The sequence below is a fragment of the Metopolophium dirhodum genome, chromosome 9 (assembly GCF_019925205.1).
Source record: "Metopolophium dirhodum isolate CAU chromosome 9, ASM1992520v1, whole genome shotgun sequence".
Lineage (NCBI taxonomy): Eukaryota > Metazoa > Arthropoda > Insecta > Hemiptera > Aphididae > Metopolophium > Metopolophium dirhodum.
Window position 1 is genome coordinate 22,218,551 of NC_083568.1, and position 25,911 is coordinate 22,244,461.

The window sequence follows — 25,911 nt, forward strand, 5'->3', positions numbered from 1 at the left end:
TGCTTATTGAAATTTTAGAATTTTTAATCGACTGTGTCTTCTGCAACGGCTTTGAGATTTGCCATAGATAAATAAATAAATGATAGATATTATACTAGGTACGTCAATATGATGAATCCACGGATATAATATAATGCAACTTTTTATATCAAAGAGTTCCGTGTTAAGGAACAATTTGTTCACTTAAATTTGATATGACAATAAACCAAAATAGTTTAACCTAACTATTTTCGTTTATCAATTTAATTATTGATTAAGGTGGTGAATAGATATCTTCAGAAGCACAAGAATATTTTTATAAGAGCATATTGCATTTTATCAATCATTAAATAAAAATGTGATTACCGGATTTTAGAGTTAACATCACAAAGCCATAAACGTATACAGTAAATCTATCAAATACTATAATACCAACTAGATTTCTGAAAACTCCAAGTCTATAATTTTAGATTCTGAGCGGATCGATGACTGTATTAATTTTACAATGATGTGTTCTTTATTTTTTTAATATTTTTTTCTGTGGTCTGTGTAAACGATAAGTATTCGTAATAAAGATTCAATTTTCATATATAATATTATATTATAGTCACTCAGTATATGTAATCATATGTTTATTTTTAGTTTAGTTTAATTATAGGTATTTAGTAAATAATAATAGGTAGGTATATAAAATTGTGTTTTCGAATAGCAATTTATTGTTCGTATTAGTACCTACACCATAATAGGGAACTGAAATTTTGTAAATGATGTACAAATGTATTTTTGGTGTTTTAAGGCATTCTGTAAGATCAATTTATGAGTATATATTAGTAAATTCATCAAATACTTTAATACCAACTAGATTTCTAAAACTCGAAAAGAGTTTGTTTTAAGACTGTCTGTCTTGATAACAACTAATTTAATTTAAAGTGTATTGTTATATTATATTATAATAATTATAGTTAAATATATAATTGCATGACATTTAATACCTATATATGTATATATAGCCATCTAGGGTATAAATTACACTAAAAAAGGTGTAAGTATGCTAATAAAATATATGACTATATGAGGTGTATAATGTATTTATGTATATAAAAATATAAAAATATAAAATATAAAGATTAGTAACATTATATTGCTTTAAATTACTTCGCGCAAACCTAAGGTGATACCCGGCGTATAGTATAACATGCAAAAAGGTGCGTATTAAACTTGGCGTGGTGAAACGAAGACGGTCTCGCGTATTTTATAAATTGGGATTTTAGGATTAAACTTATAAATGCTTCTACGTCACCTAGTTAACAGATTATCCGTTGCAATAAATATTTAATTTAAGTCTAAAAAGTAAATCTAAAATAGTAGGTAATAATATGAAAACAAACTTACTCGTAAACATCTACTCTTCCGGTGAAACGTAGCTAGAGTGCCGCCATCGCCGAAGAAACAGCCATGTTCATCCATCTTAATTTAATCATCTCATCCCGATGAGCTGAAACTTGGAAGTATCGAAATATTTTATGAAAATAACCTGATCATAACGAAATTGGCTAGTTTGTGTAAAAACTCACATTATAATATATACGGTTTAACGAACTTTCTGTTTATATTGGTGGCTTATTATTTTTTTTTTCACTGAAATCAAAATATACAATATATTATATTTATAATACAATAGTAATTGCTGAAATTATTAGGATTGTTAACCGTCGCCGACGAATTTCGACAATTGACGATTGCCATAGATATTATAATATATATTATTTACTATGATATCCATAGAACTTATATATTATAGTATTATACTCAGTATCTATACAGTATATTGGTAAATCCTTTCTTCTTTTACAGAAATCTTTGTCATCTGCAATGAACCTATTCTGGTTTTCTATTTCAATTATAGTTCACATGCCAAATTTAAGTAGGTACTTGTCCAAAACTCGACTACCGGGAAATCATTGGTTTTTATGGTACGCACCCGTACAACGCTTAAAGTTTACCGAGCGTAAGTATAACAAATTAATTTTTATTTTTAATCTAGGTAAATCAACGTTTTATTAAATTGATGATGGAAAAATAATTCTGACACCTACCCATGGTGGTTTTACATAACAAGTCGAGGGATGTTTTTGATTTCAATTGTTCGAGCAAGGGCAGTGTGCGAGTGACTACACCGGGTATATATAAAATATCAACAATTTCAATTAGCTATAATATAACTTAAAAATAAGACTGGCCGCCAAATTCAGACTTCCCTGTCGTTTTCTGTTAAAAACTAATTATTTCCGGCAATTAACTTTTGCAATATCGTTCTTAATTTGTTGTAACTTTTAATATATATAACTATTTTAAAAATATTATTCGTGGGTAATTGAAACGTCTAAAATATATTATTATATACAAATATGATAATAAACAAATAATAATAATAATACAACTTAACCGGCTACGGTATTAATAATATTTATTTTAATAATATCAATATAAGTATAGTATACTATATCCTAGGCCCTGAAAAATCAAAATGCATCGTATTTAGGTTCACGTAAACGCTTTCAAAATCCAATTAAGATAAAATTGGGCGATCATCTATTAATAAATTGCAATACAATCAAGATACTCGGTATCACTTTCGACAAAAGATGCTCATGGACACACCACATCGACTTTTTGAAAACATCGACCTCTCCACGCCTCAATATTATAAAAATGTTATCCCATACCTCATGGGGTTCCAAATCTCGTGTACTGTTGACAATTTACAAGTCTCTCATACTATCTAAACTCGACTACGGATCATTTATTTGGACAACAGCTAGTAAATCAATTACAAAAAAACTATTACCATTATATACCATATATAGATACCATTCACAACGCCGGACTTCGTATGTCAATCGGTGCTTATCGCTCAAGCCCAATAACCAGTATCTACAACTTAGCATGTACACCTCCACTAGACATAAGAAGACTGAAAATAACATTAAATCACGAATTAAAATTACTAAGCACTCTTCCTTCACTCGACTTCAATCCAAAATTCAAAACTTTATCAATACTTGACACGGTACGCAGCGGCCACCAGTACAAAATACAGGTACCGCAGCGACCAGTCTACATTTTTCGTCAACCGCCACTACGGGCTACAGCCACAGCGCGACAACGCCAACTCCCCCACCACGCCACAAAGGCACAAGGTGGGACGGGAAGGCGAGTCGCGTAGAACGAGTACCGGCCGTCGTAGACGGTAGACTAGTCAGTAGTCACTAGTAAAGAGACACCCGTTCGACAACTGTCAACTACACACGCACCACGACCTAAACGACACATATATTATAGTCTCATATAGCCGCCGTCAGTTGTTCGTTTCTTTTTGATATTCTTTTTTTTTGTTGTATACATATATATTTATATCTCTATACGTGTACCCGTTACGGGGAAATAAACATTAATCATCTTCAGACTTCAACCGAAATTTGTGTTGTTAATTTAACGCTCGAGTGTGTCACCCGACCTACCGCACCAACGACCGGCTCTCCGCGGACCATCCACCACCACCGTCGTAGCCGCGTCATACTACTTCAGGAGAACAATCTAGTCATCTCCGATTTATTAACTATTTCACCTCCCCTAGCTCCCCAATGGATATATCTCAATGAAACTAACACCGAACTCTCCATATTAAAAAAAAAAGACACTTCATCTTCAATATATAAACAAGAATATTTCCACTTGATACAAAACATAAAATGCGAAAAAATGTACACGGATGCATCCAAAAACCAAATCGGGGTCAGAGCTGCAGTTGTCTGGAATAACATTGAATTTATGTACAAACTCCCTAACTCCTGCTCAGTCTTCACTGCCGAATCATTCGCAATAATCAAAGCCCTCGAGTTAATAACTGATCATCAGCTCCAAGACACCATCATCTTTACTGACTCCCTCAGCGCCATCAATAACATCAAAAATACTAATAACCCATCAGACATTGGCCTTTATATTCAAAACAAAATATACACGCTGCAAAAAATTAATAATTTCAAAATCAAACTTTTCTGGATCCCCGGACACTCCAACATCATTGAAAACGAGCGCGCTGACCTAGCTGCCAAAACTGCAATCACCTCTTCACTATCGTCCCCCTCAAACATCATATCATACAGGGACATACAAGCACTGATAACTAATAAATGTCATCTACGATGGCATCAGAAATGGTTATCCTTCTCCACCAAGCTAAATCAAATCAAACACAACACAGACAACTGGACATTTCCCTTCGAAACACCTAGAAAATTTAAAGTCATCATAACGAGACTAAGAATTGGCCACTCGCAAATCTCTCACAGTTTTTTAATGGCACAATCATCCCAAAGCCATAGCTGACATCATCCAATTCGTCACAGCAGCAAACCTTCAACCAAAAATTTAAAATTAAGTCCCTCTATAGTATACTCATATTTAACATTAAACATGTTATTTAATCTTATGTACCTAAGCCCAATGGCCTATGTTGCCGAGGGCTCTTAATAAATAAAAAAAATAAAATATCCTAGGTTGACAAATTGTCTCCACTTAGAATCGTTTTTTGTATACAATGATATTATATCATTGAATTCAAATTTAACACTATCCATAACAGTCACCCACCTTGTAACCTACTGTTCAGCTGAGTGACTTCCAATTTTTTTTTTTTTCAATTGACCTCCCTTTTTATTTAAATCCTGATAAACGAGTTTTGGATAAGTATCTACCTACCTACATAATAGGTACCCAACTTAAAATTCATATTGTAATTTAATTACCAAAGAAATATAACTTCCCAGGCACGCCCGGTAAACCGTCGTCTGTCAAACTTTAGTATATAGTGTACAGTGATGAAAGAACGGTAGTACCACGCGTCTCTTAATATATTTATTTTGGTCATTTATGATATTATTATTAATTTCGTTAATCCATAGACATAAAAAACAACATTTTTTAATTGTTTTATATGCCTACATCTTATATTATACTATAATTTATTTCTTCTTACTTAATAAGAGTTTCTTATTTAGCATGAACAAATAACTGCTGCAAGCAGTTATAACAATAAATTATAACACATTAGTCATATACTTATAAATTTTATATTACAATCTAACTATAAATACGACAAATATGAAAACTATGATAGTATAATTAATTAAGATTTTTAATACTTTTCACTTCAATTATAAAAATTTAAAAATAAAGTTTTCTAAGAATATTATGAATAAGTCTTTGACCAATAATTTTATTCACAAACATGATTCAGAGTACAACTGAAGGTAATTGGTGTTCACTTAGTCTTCTTTCAAAGAAGTTTGTCTTTCCTTGTTGAGAAGTAAATTCCATGAATGGCAACGGGTTTGACGACGGAGTAAACCTATAATTTAAATATTTAATTAAATTTAATAATTAATATTATAACAGCTGATGGGCAACATCTTCAATATACATACTAAAACATTGCAAGCATTTATTTGTATTTTTTAAAAGTAAGTTATGGATATTTCAAGATTGTAACAAATAATTATTAATTTATTAATTTATTTTGACTAAACGGGCTGAGCCCTTTCGATATACAAATTTATGTACACGAACATAATTAGATATTATACAATCCCACACAGCATAAATATATTTATTTAAAATTAAAAAAATATTTGAAAATAAATATCAATTATTAATAAATATTTAACTTTGGTTGTTAACAAATCATTAAACATTTAAAATTAACATTTAATGGTAATTTTTTAATTTTTTATATGTATTTAATTAATACAATTTTTATTTAATACTGTATTATTTTCAATATATACATACCAGTGGCGTAGAAATGATTTCTGAAAGGGGGATCTGACCCCATGTCGCCCCTTGTATACACCACTGATACATAACTTTATATACATATATTATATGTCTAATACATATTATTATTATAATAGGAAATAATATTATTTTCATATTATGAACATTGGAGATAGGGATTCAACATTAAATAATATAACTCAGTTGCACAAATTTCTTTGAGCAGGGGAGGCACTTGCCCACATACCATAAAAAACAATAAAATAATAAACTTAGTAAAGTATTATGTATATGTGTTGTGTCTGTTGGATCCTTGCATTGATATTATAATATTGTATGAATAATTCAAAAAAATTAGTGGATGCAGACTGATAAATTTCTTAGTCCCCCCCCCCCCCCCATAAAAAAGGGATTTTTACCACTGAATATAATATAAACGTATACAATTGACCACAATTAAGACTATACAAATATTGTGAGTATTTTTTAATTTTAATTACTGAATGATTTGTTTTGTATACTGTAGATATTAATATTAATATACAATATTGCAGTTGTTTTTATTAGTTTTTTATTTAAAAAAATCAGAAGTATAAAATCTTCTACATCTACTTTGATGTTTAAAAACAATTTATGAAAAGGTTTTTTTTTTAAATTTATTATAACAATCTTTTTTAAACTAATGTAAGCTTTTTTTTTCACTTTCCCTCTTGAGGTTGAATGGTGCTTGAGCAAGAATATATTTTATAATTTCTTCCATTTCACTTTGAGATACTTGTTTAAATTTGGATTGAGTTTTGACAGCATCTGAACAACCATAATACTGAATATTAGCTTTTAAAAATGTATTATGATTATAGCATATTTATTTATTGAAAACATAAATACAAAAACACTTTTCAAAGTTAATCGATTTAATACATATAATTCATATGATAAGTGGTCAAGAGGATGAGCCTTGGTATAAATAACTGCACAGCATAACTTTATAAAGTATGAAGATATTATTTTCTCATAGAAGGGTTTGAAATAAAAATAGTTTGATCGCTAGCAATTTGGAGAGTTAATTATGCTTTGTAACTATGAATTATGACTTCAAATTAATCGCCAGTATTACTGGGCCCCAGTATATAGTTATATCTACTATAAATATATGTTATGCAAAATTAAATTAAAAACTTGAATAAAATAAAATTGTAGTCGTTTTAGAGCCTATGCCCTATAGTTGTAGTTAAAGTAGTGTTAGATTAATTTTTTCTCTCTGATAACATATAGGTTAGGTTATCATTATAATTATAAAATGATAATATTTTAAATGTATAAAAATATTACCAAATATAACTGAACAAGTTGTCAAGGTTGAAAATTTCTTTTTTCCTTTTTTTCCAGTGTATAAAAACTCTTTAAGTAATTTGTCTTTAAATAATTTACCCATGAGCCTTTTAACCACTGACTTGACATGTTTACTGCCTAAATAGGATAATTGACTTACCTATGTAATAGAAAAGCATAACAATTGAATAATTCTTAATTTATTTCTATTTTGGATAGAATATTATAAATACAATTCCTTACTAAATTAATGCGGAATGTACCATCTTTTTGTTCTTCAAATATTTCAAGGTCTTGTAAGTTATCAATTGGTAATGAATAACCACCTGTCACGTCTAGTATTGGTGTAGATGACTTATTCATGGTGCCAGAAAAGTCAGATGATGATTGCATTTTTTCCAAAATACATTCCATTACATCAAATCTTTGGGTAAAATTTCTTTGGTTGTTTACTATTCATCTTAATTCATGTCTTACAAAAGACAGAGCATGAAGGACTTCTTTTTGAAAATCTTTACCTATTCATAATAAATATGAAAAATATGTAATTATTAATGAAAAAGATATAAATAACGAGTTAAATGAAAGTACAAATTAGGCGAATATTAACAGCATAATCACATAAAAGTAAACTAGCCAAGTTCTGCAGTTGGTGTAATGAGACCTTCTGAAGTTACTGATGATCTAGATGCTGGAGGTGTTGCAATTATTATTTGTGGACTTTTGTTATTTCCTAAAAACAATGTATTGTGTGTAAACAAGTTTTAATTTTGATAGTAAAATTATATTTACTATGTTTGATTTCAGCCAATCTTAGTGAATTAGGATTGTCGTTATTGTTACCACCAGTAGTATAGTTATTTTCATTATTATCTCCATCCCCACTGATTTTATAACCTATTAAAAAAATTAAAATAAGATTTTTATCACGTACACACTTTTGATTTTATAGCTGAAGGAACAAATTAGGAAAATTGAATCTATAAATTGTCAATATTTGCTTAGAATACACAGATAAAATGCTGAGCTTAAGAGATCATTAAAACAAAAATATGATAAAATTCTATGCATAAAATATTTTAATCAATACTTTTAAGTTATAATATGATAGATATATGCATCAAATAAAAAAAAGGTGGATAAGTGGATGTCGCTCTGCTGTACAGTAGGTTACAAGTGGGTCACTGTAATGGATGGTGTTAAATTTGAATTCAATGATATAATATCATTGTATAAGAAAAAAGATTCTGAGCAAAAACGGTCAGTCAGCCTATGATTTTACAAAGTATATTTGATGATATTATTGTGAATAAAGTAATTTATACATAACCAACCTATTTTCGTGGAGCCTTGTTTTAAATTTTCAATCCTTACTACAAAATAATTATTAAATTTTAAATTTGATATAAAATATAAATACAATTCAAACTTTAAATCCTTATAAAAAAAAACTGTGCCTATGTATTTTTAATATTTTTCAACTGCTATTAGAACGATATATCAGGAGCCTTATATTACATTTTCACGCTTTTATACCCAACAAATAAAAATTTATTGATATTTATAGAAAAAAAAACTAAAAAAATTGAAAACTGACAATGTCCGTAAACAGCTCAAAAAGAGTCAAAATATTTTCAACATTTTATGGTGTATAGAAAATGCTAATATAAACATTCAGTGAAATTTTCAAGTATCTACAGTCATTCGTTTTTTAATTACAATAAAATAAGAAAATTGTTACATGAGAAATCGAGTAAATATCAAATGTTGTAAAAATATAAATTTCAGACGCTCATAAAAATTTAATTTAAGTTTCTTCTAGACATTTTTTATTTGATAAAGGTAGACAAACTTATGAGTAATCTTATATTAAATTTTCAAATCTTAGATTCAAAAAGAAAAATTTTTATGAATTCTTAAACCAAAATAGTTTACTAATTTTCGTGATTTTTCTGTATTTTGTCAAAATTTGAACTTTAAATGCTTATAAATAAAAACTGTGACTAAAGATTTTTAATTTTTTTCATCTGCGTTTTGAAACAATAACCTAGGAGCCTTCTATTAAATTTTCAAGCTTTTTTACTCAACAGATAAAATTTTATTGATATTTATAGAAAAAAAAAACTAAAAAAATTGAAAACTGACAATGTCCGTAAACAGCTCAAAAAGAGTCTTTTTGTAATTTTGTAAATTTTATGGTGTATAGAAAATGCTAATATAAACATTCAGTCAAAATTTCATGTCCCTACGGTCATTTGTTTTAGAGTTACACCAAAAACCAAAATCGATTTTCTCGTAAACAGATTTTGCGTAAAAATTCCCGTTTTTCCTTAATTTTTCTTTTGTTTTTCACGTCGCGTTTGAAAACTACTGAGAAATTTTTACTTTTGACCCCCAAAGTACCAACTAGATTCACTTTCCTATCAGAAAAGTTACTATTGAAGAAAATCCAAGCCCTTTTACTGTCCTAAAAGGTGATGACAGACACAAAAATAAAAAAAAAATAAAAAAAAAACACACATAATTGTAAAATCAATACATTCATCGCTTCGCTCAGAATCTAAAAGTTATCTTTTGAAATTAAGTATTTAAAATGATAACTTTTTTGACCTAAACTTTCGTGTAAATAAATACAAAATTTGACAATGTTTTATCACTTACTCATTATTCCTTTGCCATCACTTTCAACAGAAGATTCATTATAAGACAATTTTTTTTTTACTATTGTTGACCTTTGAGTAGAGGCACCAATATTAGTTGTTGGTCGTTTAATTGAACTGATGGAAATGGACGAATTAAGCTGAACTTTGTCTACTACAAATCAATAAGAAAAATCAAACTATTATAGTTATAATACAAATTTGTTATTTCAAATTATACACAATTTAAATAAATAATTAAATTACCCTTTTTATTTGGAGATGGTGACCAGCCAGCTGGTCTTTTCAAAGATAATAAGGTTTTATTATAAACTTCATCTTCAGAATCTAAATTTGTAATTAATTTTATTGAATTTGACATAAATTAATAATTTAATAGATAAGATCAATAAAATTTGTATTTGTAAGAAAATAAAACGTATTAATATGTAGGTTATATTATAATATAGATATTCATGATCATAAAAATAAGACCATTACTATTATCAATTATGGTAATAACTTATTATTATAAACTATATACAATTTAAATAAATTATACCCTTTTTTTTTTTTGGCGACGGTGACAAACTTGCTGCTGCTGATCTTTTCAAATATAAGGTTTCATTAAAAGCTTCAGATTCAGATTCTATATTTTTAATTATTTTATTAAAGTAATATAGTATATACTTATAAAATTAAAAAGTATTATATTTACCTGGATATTCAGGACAATCAGAATAGGACTGAGTCTTTTTCTTTGCAAGTAGTTTTCTTTTTGATTTATCATCTTCACCAGATAAATCACTAAAGATAGCCGTCTTGTCTGCATACGCTTTTGCCGATATCAGAGATTCTAAAATACACTTCAAATTGAAAGAGAACTATTTGATCAAAATTTTCAATGTTAAGTATTTAAGTTTACCAATATTGTTTTTTTAAATCCTTGCTTTAAAATAATTAAAATCAATTTCATTTGGCATAGTTTTTCGTTCGATTAATTTTGCTGCAGACAATTGGTTTTGAGGCCATGCACATGTACCATTTTTTTTACCCAAAAGCTTGGTACTGCCTCAACAGAATTATCTTCAAAGAAATGTACTACTGAATAACTTGTCATATTAATTAATATTTATTTCTCTATCAATAAACAAAAATATAATTTCATATTACAAAGGTGTTTGAAATAATTAAATAATACATAATATATAAATAGTTACATTAGTAATTACATATTAATAATATAAGTTATAATTAAGTACTATTAAACTAAAAATAATAAATGTAACATTTTAAGTATCATTAGAGTGAAGAATAGGAAATGCAATATTTTTATTATTACTATCACATAAAATAACATATTTAAAAAAGTTTGTGAGATCTATATCTACAGTGGTGAATTCTTCAGATAAGTCATTGACATAAGCTATACCCAATTTTAAGCTGTTGATAGGTTTCAGAAAATAATATTGAACATGCTTAAACTGTCTTACTAAGAATACATATCTACCATTAACTAATTGTGACATATATTATAAACTTTAAAAATTAATAATTTTTTATCCTCTTCAAATCCTATGTAATTATCACTGATAGATTTAGTGTTGATTTTAACATTATGTTTTATGATAATTTGATATTGAGGGGCAGTTAAATGTTCAAGAAGAGATCCATTGTTATGTAATTTTTTATAGATAACTTCATTACTTAAATTAGAACTTAACTTAGATTCACTAAATGTCATAAACTCCTGATAACGATTAATAACCTGTTCTAGGGGTTTTTCGTGTTTACTAATCATTTTTTTTAAAAACTTCATATAATCCTCAAACGGAAAGCATGAACATTTATCTAAAGAACCAAATTTTCTGTAATCATCCACTATATGTATTAATCCATGGACATTGTGTGATACAAACTGGGCACCATATAATTCTTCAAATTTCTCAACAAAATGTAATAGTATTTTTTCACTGAAATCTACAAGTTTTTTAGAACTGTTTGAAGACTAAATAATTCTAAAAGCTACATGTAAACATACAAAATGTAAAAAGCAATCATTTGACACAACACCTTTCAATACCACTGGAACCGTGTACAACAAAAATAATCTAAATTCAGTGGCCTTCCAACGGGCCACTTAGTTTAACCGTCTCGGTTTTCTGGAGAAATCACAAGGAATACTTGATTTAACATACAACAAACGATTAGAAATTATATTTACATCTCGGGATTGTAAACGAACTTGTACAGGAGCTTTTTTAAATATACCTAGCCATAATGAAATTAATTTTTTAACTATACCTAAGCAAACTAAATGCATGTAATCCATACTAAAGTTATCGATCATGTTTATTTGAGGAATTTCAGTTAAAATGGAAACTGTTTCACCAATATGATGTTCATCATCTATTCGGTTTAAAAAGTCCATATGTGTTCTTTTTGGAAAATTTGAACCTAAAAAACTCATGGTATTGTTGACACGTTCACCTTCTACAGTACATCTTAAACATGAATAGTATCCATTATGAGCTTTTGTATACAATATAAAACTTTTAGCTGGGACATCACAGCAAAATGTATCCACAGTAACAAATTTTTTCCCAAAATCAGACACCATTCCATTTTCAGATAAATCTTTTAATTCATCAACCAAGTTTTTCAAATACAATTTGCTACTATGCGGTTTTTCTCTTCCCCAATATAAACCAATTAAAAATACACGAGGTTTGCTAGAATACCGAGCATATCCAAGTATAGGCCAGAACATACTAAATGAACTTTTTGTAAGTGGCAAGCCATCTATACCAATTACTAGTTTTATTTTTTCGCTTAAAATACCCATCAAATTATAGTCAAATTTCAACCCATTAGCAATTCCAAAGTGATAATAAAATCCAGGCTGAACTGGCACAATTGTGTGAGTATTACGTTGAGAATTATTATTTGTTTTTAAAACAGTCCTAGCATCTACCGGAAAATACTTGAAACAGTCATGAACCCTCAAAACCTTTAATAATGAAGAGAGAGCTGTCAATGTTATATTGTGATCTACAGCCCATTTAGATGATAATGGTAAAATGGAACCATTACTATCATCTGCAATTTTATTTAAATTATTAGTTGATCTTTGATGATCTTCAGAATCAGAACTTGTCACATTAATAAATATATTGTGGTTATTATTTAAAAAGTCATTACTTGGAAGTGGATATTTAGGTTCAATAAAAGTTGTATCACACATGGAAAAATTACTATCAATATTAATTGATGATACATTATTTTGAACATCTATAGTTAAATTAGATTCAGTATGTCGGGATGTTATACTCGATGGTTGTGGTGAAACTTGAGATTGTTGATTTTCTACTATAAAATTAATGGTTTCGACATCCTCTAAAAACCTTCTGCGTTTGGTAGATTTGCTTACATTAGAATAAGACATATTGAATATAATATAAAAATAAGAACTATAATGAGCTAAGCTTTACCAACTATTAATAAGTTATAATAATATTATAACTTATTAATAGTATATTATACCTATTAAATACAATGAGAATTTTAATAAATTATACATAATAAAATTGATTGTTAAAATGACAATACTGAAGGGATAATAAAATATAATATAATATTGGTATTGAGTATGATTTTATAACTTATTGAATATCCATGTTCATTTACACCTGCAGAATATAATTATATATTTTGTAATTCGGATCTATGCAACAGAAATGTATATATAATGTTCAAAGTACTCATACCTTTATGCGAGGTGTGGTGGGGCAAAGTTCTAACGAATATATTTTAAATATTTGTGTACCTATACCTAACTTGTATGCAATTGTTTAAATAGTTAGCTGCAGGCTGGAGTTGAACAATGAAGACCATTTTTACTATCCATATAGATGAGAATATAATATATAAATATATGCACATATACCATATGCTTATGTGTAAGATGGAAACAACTGAAATATCAACCAATAGGTTATTGTAGCGTGGTACTCAATCCCACAAAATTATTATAAAAAAATAATACTTACTTCGAAGTACACCAACACCGTTTTAAATTGAGTTGTGCTTTGTGTATATGGCGCGTACAGACAAAAATCAAGTGCAGAACAATATATATACGTATGTAATATACAATAGTTGATGAACAAAACCAATATACGATGCGAAAAAGTACGGATAGATGGAGAAATCTGAAATATCAACCAATAGGTTATTGTAGCGTGGTACTCAATCCCACAAAATTATTATAAAAAAATTATACTTACTTGGAAGTACACCAACACCGATTTAAATTGAGTTGTGCTTTGTGTATATGACGCGTACAGACAAAAATCAAGTGCAGAACAATATATATACGTATGTAATATACAATAGTCGATGAACAAAACCAATATACGATGCGAAAAAGTACGGATAGATGGAGAAATCTGAAATATCAACCAGCAGGTATTATTGTAGCGTGGTACTCAATCCCACAAAATTAGTATAAAAAAATTATACTTACTTCGAAGTACACCAACGACCAACACCGTTTTAAATTGAGTTGTGCTCCGTGCAAATAACGCGTACGGACAAAACACAAGTACAGAACAATATTATATACGTATAAATTATAACATGCGAAGACCAAGTCAAAAAATGGTAACCAAGAGTAGTCCAAGAGGCAGGAACAAAACGATAAACACAATTCACGGTCGCCGTTACGTATCATCCCCACACTACACACCGCAATGGCGCAATGCCGCAATCGGCTGTATTGAAACAGTCGACAATGCTCGTCCAAAAATAACATAGTTTTAAATGTTAACAACTGTATTTCCCCCATAGACCTTATATATTATACTAATCACTGATAATAACACAGATTATATGAAATATAATCTGTGATAATAATATAGGTACTGCTATTATAGTGCCATAATAATATTTATAATACCGAATGGTAAACGAGCCGACCCCGCGTAACATACCACGTCTTATATACCCGTCATACCACGCAAACGAAAGAGAAAACGTTTTTCGAATACATCATGTTGGTTTACGGACTCGTTTCCTAGGTCCAGACTTCAGATCATGGGTAAACGTAAAACCCTATCAGCTGATCGAAATTCGTTTCAATAGTTTTCAATATTTTTCTATGATTATAGTGCGGTTACGCAACGAAGCGCGTTAACGTGAATAATGTTAATATATTATGTTAAAATATTATATTATATTATGTTAAAATATTCATGAATGTACGCTGCCTATAATACCACCTCAAAAATTAATAACATTTAATTGACATGTACATTGTACATTATATATAAATAGCTAGGTATCATCATAATCATCTTGAAATTCCTTACCTATTTTTTTTCTCGTGTCAGGCAGCACATATATTTATAATTGTAAAATAATAATTATTATTATATTATACCTATACCTATAATATAGCGGCTACAACAATTAGGACGCCTTACTTAATATTATAATAAGTTTTTATTTATTATTTTTTTAAATTTAATGCTAGCACTATTGAGATTTATTTTTTTTTAAATTAATTATTATAGGAACGAGTATGTAAATATATAATAATACTTCTAGCATATACTACTAAATTATGATTATTCATTTTGAGAAAATATTTTTTTGTCGCCTAGTGAAATTCCTTAAAATATGCACTCGCATATAATGGGCTGATACAAGAAGACGGCGTATTTTCTGGTGCCCCCCCCTCCGCTATTTGCTCGATAAGGCTCTTTTTTTAATAGGCTAATTTTGTTCATATATATATATATATATTAACCGGTATGTGTGGTGGGCCAAATATATGGCCTATCTGCCAATTATAATGTGACTACACGCTGCAATATAAAATATTATGCTGCAGCCTAATATGTCTGCATTATTAGTTTTATATTACCTATACTTCGCGACTCGCGTTAATAAAACTAATTCATGTAGTTTGTCCTGCAAAATATATATATTATTTATTTATAAGTGATCAATCTCCCACGTCATCTCTCCCCAAACATTCTCATAAAAAAAAATAGTTAGAAATCCATGTGACTTTATAGTTTTTGACGTAATTCCTTCAAGAGTGCTGGGGATACATAATATTATATATTATTTTGTGTCGCCTTCTTAAAAAAAATTAAATCCTCCCCGCCAGTAACTATATTGTTCTTCAGGATATCCGTGCCTGAATTATATATATTATATTATTTTCAATATAATAAATAAATGTTATCAAATATTTGATTTTCAAACAACATAAAATTTGAATTAGCGTTCAATATAAATTATTGAGTGAATGCTTGATATTCAATCTATGATAATTATTAATCCAAGTAAGTTACATAAATGTTAAATATTAAGATTTTTACAATTTTAAATTTGTTCTCAAATGATAATTAATTCTTGTTAAATATTTAAATTATAACATCGAAAATTAAATAACTAGTATATAATATACTAAATATCAATGTAAAAGTGCATACAAAAAATTCGACTGGTTCCATTCCTAAAAATAAGAAATTGAAGAAGGGTGTCGGCGCCCGCAGGCAAATGCATTTTAGAAATCCAAAAAAAATGTGGAAAAAATTTTATTTTAGGAAAACACATCACAAATTACAAACTAAAATGTCCAGAATTCAAACATAAAAAATGTGTGTGTATTATTTACATAAACGAATAGTTAATATGATCGGAGGTGTATCACCGTAATATATGTATTAGAAAATGTACGTCGCCGGATATTATTTACCGGATCAAATGACGGGTCACCCCGCAGACAAATGCTTTTTAAAAAACCAAAAAAAAAAAATGTGGAAAAAATTTTACTGTAGGATAAACATTAAAAAGTACAAACTAAAATGCCAAGAATCTTAAATAGAAAATTAGTACATTTATCAAATACTATAATACCAACTAGATTTCTAAAACTCGAAAAGAGTTTGTTTTAAAACTGTCTGTATTGATAACAACTAATTTAATTTAAAGTGTATTGTTATATTAAATTATAATAAAATTAATAATTATAGTAAAATATATAATTGCATGACATATAATACCTATATATATATAGCCGTCTAGGGTATAAACTACACTAAAAAATGTGTAAGTATGCTAATAAAATATATGAGGTGTATAATGTATTTATGTATATAAAAATATAAAATATAAAGATTAATAACATTATATTGCTTTAAATTACTTCGCGCAAACTTAAGGTGATACCGGCGTATAGTAAAACATGCAAAGAGGTGCGTATTTTTAGAAAACCAAAAAATAATTTAGAAATAGTTCTACCTTAGGAATACACATCACAAAGTAAAAACTAAAATGCCCAGAATCTTAAACAGAAAAAACTATTCAAAATATTTAGTTCATTGAAGAAGAATTATTCGCATGGCAACAGGTTATCTAAGTTCAAGTCTATACAAAAATTCTACTAGTAACATTCCTAAAAAAAAATTGAAAGAGGGTGTTGGCACCCGCAGGCGAATGCTTTTTTGAAAACCAAAAACAATGTGGAAAATATTTTACTGTAAGAATACAAATTACGAAGTACAAATAAAAAAATTTCGAAAAACAAAAAAAAATTTAGAAAAAAATCTAACTGAGGAATACACATCACAAAGTACAAACTAAAATGCCCAGGATCTTAAACAGAAAAAATTATTTAAAATATTTATATCAGTAAACAAGGATTATTCAAAGGGTACCAGATTGTCAATGTTTAAAAAATTTGGCTACAGGTTAAATCATAAAAAAAAAATTGAAGAGGCCGTTGGCGCCTGCAGGCAAATGCACTTAAGGAAACCAAAAAAAAATTTTGAAAAAAATTAACTGTAGGAATACACATTACAAAGTACAAACTAAAATGCCCAGAATCTTAAACAGAAAAAAATATTCAAAATATTTAGTTCATTAAAGAATGATTATTCACAGGGCACCAAGTTATCAATTTTCAAGTCAATACAAAATATTCAACTAGAGTGGCATAACTAAAAAAAAAAAAGGTGGATAAGTGGATGTCGCTCTGCTGTACAGTAGGTTACAAGTGGGTCACTGTAATGGATGGTGTTAAATTTGAATTCAATGATATAATATCATTGTATAAGAAAAACGATTCTGAGCGAAAACGGTCAGTCAGCCTATGATTTTAGTGATTTTACCAAGTATATTTGATGATATTATTGTGAATAAAGTAATTTATATATAACCTATTTACGTGGAGCCTTGTTTTAAATTTTCAATCCTTAGCCATAAAAGTTAAAAATTTATAAATTTTTAACTACAAAATAATTAATAAATTATAAATTTGATAAATGTTGTCAAAATTTGAACTTTAAATGCTTATAAAAAAAAATTGTGCCTATGTATTTTTAATATTTTTCAACTGCTATTAGAACGATATATCAGGAGCCTTATATTAAATTTTCACGCTTTTTTACCCAACAAATAAAAATTTATTGATATTTATAGAAAAAAAACTAAAAAAATTGAAAACTGACAATGTCCGTAAACAGCTCAAAAAGAGTCAAAATATTTTCAACATTTTATGGTGTATAGAAAATGCTAATATAAACATTCAGTGAAATTTTCAAGTATCTACAGTCATTCGTTTTTTAATTACAATAAAATAAGAAAATTGTTACATGAGAAATCGAGTAAATATCAAATGTTGTAAAAATATAAATTTCAGACGCTCATAAAAATTTAATTTAAGTTTCTTCTAGACATTTTTTATTTGATAAAGGTAGACAAACTTATGTAATCTTTAGTATCTCTTAGTAATCTTATATTACATTTTCAAATCTTAGATTTAAAAAGAAAAATTTATATGAATTCTCATCAAAATAATTTGCTATTTTTCGTTATTTTTCCGTATTTTGTCAAAATTTGAAATTTAAATGTTTATAATTAAAAACTGTGACTAAGGATTTTTAATTTTTTTCATCTGCCTTTGAAACAATAACCTAGGAGCCTTAAAATATAATTTTATTGATATTTATAGAAAAAAAAACTAAAAAAATTGAAAACTGACAATAGCCGTAAACAACTCAAAAAGAGTCAAAATATTTTCAAAATTTTATGGTGTATAAAAAATGCTAATATAAACATTCAGTCAAAATGTCATGTCCCTACGATCATTTGTTTTAGAGTTACACCAAAAACCAAAATCGATTTTCTCGAAAACAGATTTTGCGTAAAAATTCCCGTTTTTCCTTAATTTTTCTTCTGTTTTTCACGTCGCTTGTCAATACATTCATCGCTTCGCTCACAATCTAAAAATTGAAGGAGGGTGTTGGCGCCCGCAGGCAAATGCATTTTAGGAAACCAAAAAAAAAATTAAATAAATTATATTGTAGGAATACACATTACAAAGTACAAACTAAAATCCCCAGAATCGTAAACAGAAAAAAATATTCAAAATATTTAGTTTATTAAAGAATGATTATTCACAGGGCACCAAGTTATCAATTTTCAAGTCAATACAAAATATTCAACTAGAGGTTAAATCATAAAAAAAAGAAATTGAAGGAGGGTGTTGGCGCCCGCAGGCAAATGCATTTTAGGAAACCAAAAAAAAAATTAAATAAATTATATTATAGGAATACACATTACAAAGTACAAACTAAAATGACCGGAATCGTAAACAGAAAAAAATATTCAAAATATTTAGTTCATTAAAGAATGATTATTCACAGGGCACCAAGTTATCAATTTTCAAGTCAATACAAAATATTCAACTAGAGTGACATTACTAAAAAAAAAAATTGAAGGAGGGTGTTGGCGCCCGCAGGCAAATGCATTTTAGGAAACCAAAAAAAAAATTGAATAAATTATATTGTAGGAATACACATTACAAAGTACAAACTAAAATCCCCAGAATCGTAAACAGAAAAAAATATTCAAAATATTTAGTTCATTAAAGAATGATTATTCACAGGGCACCAAGTTATCAATTTTCAAGTCAATACAAAATATTCAACTAGAGTGGCATAATTAAAAAAAAAAATTGAAGGAGGGTGTTGGCGCCCGCAGGCAAATGCATTTTAGGAAACCCAAAAAAAAAATTAAATAAATTATATTTTGGGAATACACATTACAAAGTACAAACTAAAATCCCCAGAATCGTAAACAGAAAAAAATATTCAAAATATTTAGTTTATTAAAGAATGATTATTCACAGGGCACCAAGTTATCAATTTTCAAGTCAATACAAAATATTCAACTAGAGGTTAAATCATAAAAAAAAGAAATTGAAGGAGGGTGTTGGCGCCCGCAGGCAAATGCATTTTAGGAAACCAAAAAAAAAATTAAATAAATTATATTATAGGAATACACATTACAAAGTACAAACTAAAATGACCGGAATCGTAAACAGAAAAAAATATTCAAAATATTTAGTTCATTAAAGAATGATTATTCACAGGGCACCAAGTTATCAATTTTCAAGTCAATACAAAATATTCAACTAGAGTGACATTACTAAAAAAAAAAATTGAAGGAGGGTGTTGGCGCCCGCAGGCAAATGCATTTTAGGAAACCAAAAAAAAAATTGAATAAATTATATTGTAGGAATACACATTACAAAGTACAAACTAAAATCCCCAGAATCGTAAACAGAAAAAAATATTCAAAATATTTAGTTCATTAAAGAATGATTATTCACAGGGCACCAAGTTATCAATTTTCAAGTCAATACAAAATATTCAACTAGAGTGGCATAATTAAAAAAAAAAATTGAAGGAGGGTGTTGGCGCCCGCAGGCAAATGCATTTTAGGAAACCCAAAAAAAAATTAAATAAATTATATTTTGGGAATACACATTACAAAGTACAAACTAAAATCCCCAGAATCGTAAACAGAAAAAAATATTCAAAATATTTAGTTTATTAAAGAATGATTATTCACAGGGCACCAAGTTATCAATTTTCAAGTCAATACAAAATATTCAACTAGAGTGGCATAATTAAAAAAAAAAATTGAATGAGGGTGTTGGCGCCCGCAGGCAAATGCATTTTAGGAAACCAAAAAAAAAATTAAATAAATTATATTATAGGAATACACATTACAAAGTACAAACTAAAATGACCGGAATCGTAAACAGAAAAAAATATTCAAAATATTTAGTTCATTAAAGAATGATTATTCACAGGGCACCAAGTTATCAATTTTCAAGTCAATACAAAATATTCAACTAGAGTGGCATTACTAAAAAAAAAAAATTGAAGGAGGGTGTTGGCGCCCGCAGGCAAATGCATTTTAGGAAACCAAAAAAAAAATTGAATAAATTATATTGTAGGAATACACATTACAAAGTACAAACTAAAATCCCCAGAATCGTAAACAGAAAAAAATATTCAAAATATTTAGTTCATTAAAGAATGATTATTCACAGGGCACCAAGTTATCAATTTTCAAGTCAATACAAAATATTCAACTAGAGTGGCATAATTAAAAAAAAAAATTGAAGGAGGGTGTTGGCGCCCGCAGGCAAATGCATTTTAGGAAACCCAAAAAAAAATTAAATAAATTATATTTTGGGAATACACATTACAAAGTACAAACTAAAATCCCCAGAATCGTAAACAGAAAAAAATATTCAAAATATTTAGTTTATTAAAGAATGATTATTCACAGGGCACCAAGTTATCAATTTTCAAGTCAATACAAAATATTCAACTAGAGTGGCATAATTAAAAAAAAAAATTGAAGGAGGGTGTTGGCACCCGCAGGCAAATGCATTTTAGGAAACCCAAAAAAAAATTAAATAAATTATATTTTGGGAATACACATTACAAACTTCAAACTAAAATGCCCAGAATCGTAAACAGAAAAAAATATTCAAAATATTTATTTCAGTAAAGAATGATTATTCATAGGGCACCAAGTTATCAATTTTCAAGTCAATACAAAATATTCAACTAGAGTGGCATAATTAAAAAAAAAAATTGAAGGAGGGTGTTGGCGCCCGCAGGCAAATGCATTTTAGGAAACCCAAAAAAAAATTAAATAAATTATATTTTGGGAATACACATTACAAAGTACAAACTAAAATCCCCAGAATCGTAAACAGAAAAAAATATTCAAAATATTTAGTTTATTAAAGAATTATTATTCACAGGGCACCAAGTTATCAATTTTCAAGTCAATACAAAATATTCAACTAGAGGTTAAATCATAAAAAAAAGAAATTGAAGGAAGGAGTTGGCGCCCGCAGGCAAATGAATTTTAGGAAACCAAAAAAAAAATTAAATAAATTAGGTATATTGTAGGAATACACATTACTTAGTACAAACTAAAATGCCCAGAATCGTTAACAGATAAAAATATTCAAAATATTTAGTTCATTAAAGAATGATTATTCACAGGGCACCAAGTTATCAATTTTCAAGTCAATACAAAATATTCAACTAGAGTGGCATTATAAAAAAAAAAAATTGAAGGAGGGTGTTGGCACCCGCAGGCAAATGCATTTTAGGAAACCAAAAAAAAAATTAAATAAATTATATTGTGGGAATACACATTACAAACTTCAAACTAAAATGCCCAGAATCGTAAACAGAAAAAAATATTCAAAATATTTAGTTCATTAAAGAATGATTATTCACAGGGCACCAAGTTATCAATTTTCAAGTCAATACAAAATATTCAACTAGAGTGGCATAATTAAAAAAAAAAATTGAAGGAGGGTGTTGGCGCCCGCAGGCAAATGCATTTTAAGAAACCCAAAAAAAAATTAAATAAATTATATTGTGGGAATACACATTACAAACTTCAAACTAAAATGCCCAGAATCGTAAACAGAAAAAAATATTCAAAATATTTAGTTCATTAAAGAATGATTATTCACAGGGCACCAAGTTATCAATTTTCAAGTCAATACAAAATATTCAACTAGAGTGGCATAATTAAAAAAAAAAATTGAAGGAGGGTGTTGGCGCCCGCAGGCAAATGCATTTTAAGAAACCCAAAAAAAAATTAAATATATTATATTGTGGGAATACTCATTACAAACTTCAAACTAAAATGCCCAGAATCGTAAACAGAAAAAAATATTCAAAATATTTATTTCAGTGAAGAATGATTATTCATAGGGCACCAAGTTATCAATTTTCAAGTCAATACAAAATATTCAACTAGAGTGGCATAATTAAAAAAAAAAATTGAAGGAGGGTGTTGGCGCCCGCAGGCAAATGCATTTTAAGAAACCCAAAAAAAAATTAAATAAATTATATTGTGGGAATACACATTACAAACTTCAAACTAAAATGCCCAGAATCGTAAACAGAAAAAAATATTCAAAATATTTAGTTCATTAAAGAATGATTATTCACAGGGCACCAAGTTATCAATTTTCAAGTCAATTCAAAATATTCAACTAGAGTGGCATTACTAAAAAAAAAAAATTGAAGGAGGGTTTTGGCGCCCGCAGGCAAATGCATTTTAGGAAACCCAAAAAAAATTAAATAAATTATATTGTGGGAATACACAATACAAACTTCAAACTAAAATGCCCAGAATCGTAAACAGAAAAAAATATTCAAAATATTTAGTTCATTAAAGAACGATTATTCACAGGGCACCAAGTTATCAATTTTCAAGTCAATACAAAATATTCAACAAGAGTGGCATTATTAAAAAAAAAAATTTTAGGAGGGTGTTGGCACCCGCAGGCAAATGCATTTTAGGAAACCAAAAAAAAAATTAAATAAATTATATTGTGGGAATACACATTACAAACTTCAAACTAAAATGCCCAGAATCGTAAACAGAAAAAAATATTCAAAATATTTATTTCAGTGAAGAATGATTATTCATAGGGCACCAAGTTATCAATTTTCAAGTCAATACAAAATATTCAACTAGAGTGGCATAATTAAAAAAAAAAATTGAAGGAGGGTGTTGGCGCCCGCAGGCAAATGCATTTTAAGAAACCCAAAAAAAAATTAAATAAATTATATTGTGGGAATACACATTACAAACTTCAAACTAAAATGCCCAGAATCGTAAACAGAAAAAAATATTCAAAATATTTAGTTCATTAAAGAATGATTATTCACAGGGCACCAAGTTATCAATTTTCAAGTCAATTCAAAATATTCAACTAGAGTGGCATTACTAAAAAAAAAAAATTGAAGGAGGGTTTTGGCGCCCGCAGGCAAATGCATTTTAGGAAACCCAAAAAAAATTAAATAAATTATATTGTGGGAATACACAATACAAACTTCAAACTAAAATGCCCAGAATCGTAAACAGAAAAAAATATTCAAAATATTTAGTTCATTAAAGAACGATTATTCACAGGGCACCAAGTTATCAATTTTCAAGTCAATACAAAATATTCAACAAGAGTGGCATTATTAAAAAAAAAAATTTTAGGAGGGTGTTGGCACCCGCAGGCAAATGCATTTTAGGAAACCAAAAAAAAAATTAAATAAATTATATTGTGGGAATACACATTACAAACTTCAAACTAAAATGCCCAGAATCGTAAACAGAAAAAAATATTCAAAATATTTAGTTCATTAAAGAACGATTATTCACAGGGCACCAAGTTATCAATTTTCAAGTCAATACAAAATATTCAACAAGAGTGGCATTATTAAAAAAAAAAATTTTAGGAGGGTGTTGGCACCCGCAGGCAAATGCATTTTAGGAAACCAAAAAAAAAATTAAATAAATTATATTGTGGGAATACACATTACAAACTTCAAACTAAAATGCCCAGAATCGTAAACAGAAAAAAATATTCAAAATATTTAGTTCATTAAAGAATGATTATTCACAGGGCACCAAGTTATCAATTTTCAAGTCAATACAAAATATTCAACTAGAGTGGCATTACTAAAAAAAAAAATTGAAGGAGGGTGTTGGCGCCCGCAGGCAAATGCATTTTAGGAAACCAAAAAAAAAATTAAATAAATTATATTGTAGGAATACACATTACAAAGTACAAACTAAAATCCCCAGAATCGTAAACAGAAAAAAATATTCAAAATATTTAGTTTATTAAAGAATGATTATTCACAGGGCACCAAGTTACCAATTTTCAAGTCAATTCAAAATATTCAACTAGAGTAGCATTACTAAAAAAAAAAAATTGAAGGAGGGTGTTGGCGCCCGCAGGCAAATGCATTTTAGGAAACCCAAAAAAAAATTAAATAAATTATATTGTGGGAATACACATTACAAACTTCAAACTAAAATGCCCAGAATCGTAAACAGAAAAAAATATTCAAAATATTTAGTTCATTAAAGAATGATTATTCACAGGGCACCAAGTTATCAATTTTCAAGTCAATACAAAATATTCAACTAGAGTGGCATTACTAAAAAAAAAATTGAAGGAGGGTGTTGGCGCCCGCAGGCAAATGCATTTTAGGAAACAAAAAAAAAAATTAAATAAATTATATTGTGGGAATACACATTACAAACTTCAAACTAAAATGCCCAGAATCGTAAACAGAAAAAAATATTCAAAATATTTAGTTCATTAAAGAATGATTATTCACAGGGCACCAAGTTATCAATTTTCAAGTCAATACAAAATATTCAACAAGAGTGGCATTATTAAAAAAAAAAATTGAAGGAGGGTGTTGGCGCCCGCAGGCAAATGCATTTTAGGAAACCCAAAACAAAATTAAATAAATTATATTGTGGGAATACACATTACAAACTTCAAACTAAAATGCCCAGAATCGTAAACAGAAAAAAATATTCAAAATATTTAGTTCATTAAAGAATGATTATTCACAGGGCACCAAGTTATCAATTTTCAAGTCAATACAAAATATTCAACTAAAATGGCATTACTAAAAAAAAAAATTGAAGGAGGGTGTTGGCGCCCGCAGGCAAATGCATTTTAGGAAACAAAAAAAAAAATTAAATAAATTATATTGTGGGAATACACATTACAAACTTCAAACTAAAATGCCCAGAATCGTAAACAGAAAAAAATATTCAAAATATTTAGTTCATTAAAGAATGATTATTCACAGGGCACCAAGTTATCAATTTTCAAGTCAATACAAAATATTCAACTAGAGTGGCATAATTAAAAAAAAAAATTGAAGGAGGGTGTTGGCGCCCGCAGGCAAATGCA

The 25,911-nt window shown here is 28.3% G+C and overlaps 1 protein-coding gene across 2 annotated transcripts; it reads right to left on the minus strand.

Moving 5' to 3' along the window:
* Window positions 1-7,561: 7,561 nt before the first annotated feature.
* Window positions 7,562-14,518, minus strand: LOC132952114 (uncharacterized). 2 transcript variants are annotated; one of them, XM_061024274.1, is made up of 12 exons: window positions 14,314-14,518; window positions 14,075-14,236; window positions 13,838-13,999; window positions 13,556-13,762; window positions 10,714-13,477; window positions 10,507-10,644; window positions 10,351-10,437; window positions 10,056-10,136; window positions 9,811-9,963; window positions 7,942-8,046; window positions 7,741-7,882; window positions 7,562-7,667 (listed from the first exon to the last, which is right to left on the minus strand). In XM_061024274.1, exon 5 carries the CDS (start codon window positions 13,231-13,233, stop codon window positions 11,929-11,931), a length of 1,305 nt encoding a protein of 434 aa, XP_060880257.1. In that variant the 5' UTR covers window positions 13,234-13,477; window positions 13,556-13,762; window positions 13,838-13,999; window positions 14,075-14,236; window positions 14,314-14,518; the 3' UTR covers window positions 7,562-7,667; window positions 7,741-7,882; window positions 7,942-8,046; window positions 9,811-9,963; window positions 10,056-10,136; window positions 10,351-10,437; window positions 10,507-10,644; window positions 10,714-11,928. The 2 variants fall into 2 exon arrangements, with proteins under 2 accessions (XP_060880257.1, XP_060880258.1); XM_061024275.1 differs by having other exon boundaries at window positions 7,645-7,667; window positions 7,771-7,882.
* Between the last annotated feature and the right edge of the window lie 11,393 nt (window positions 14,519-25,911).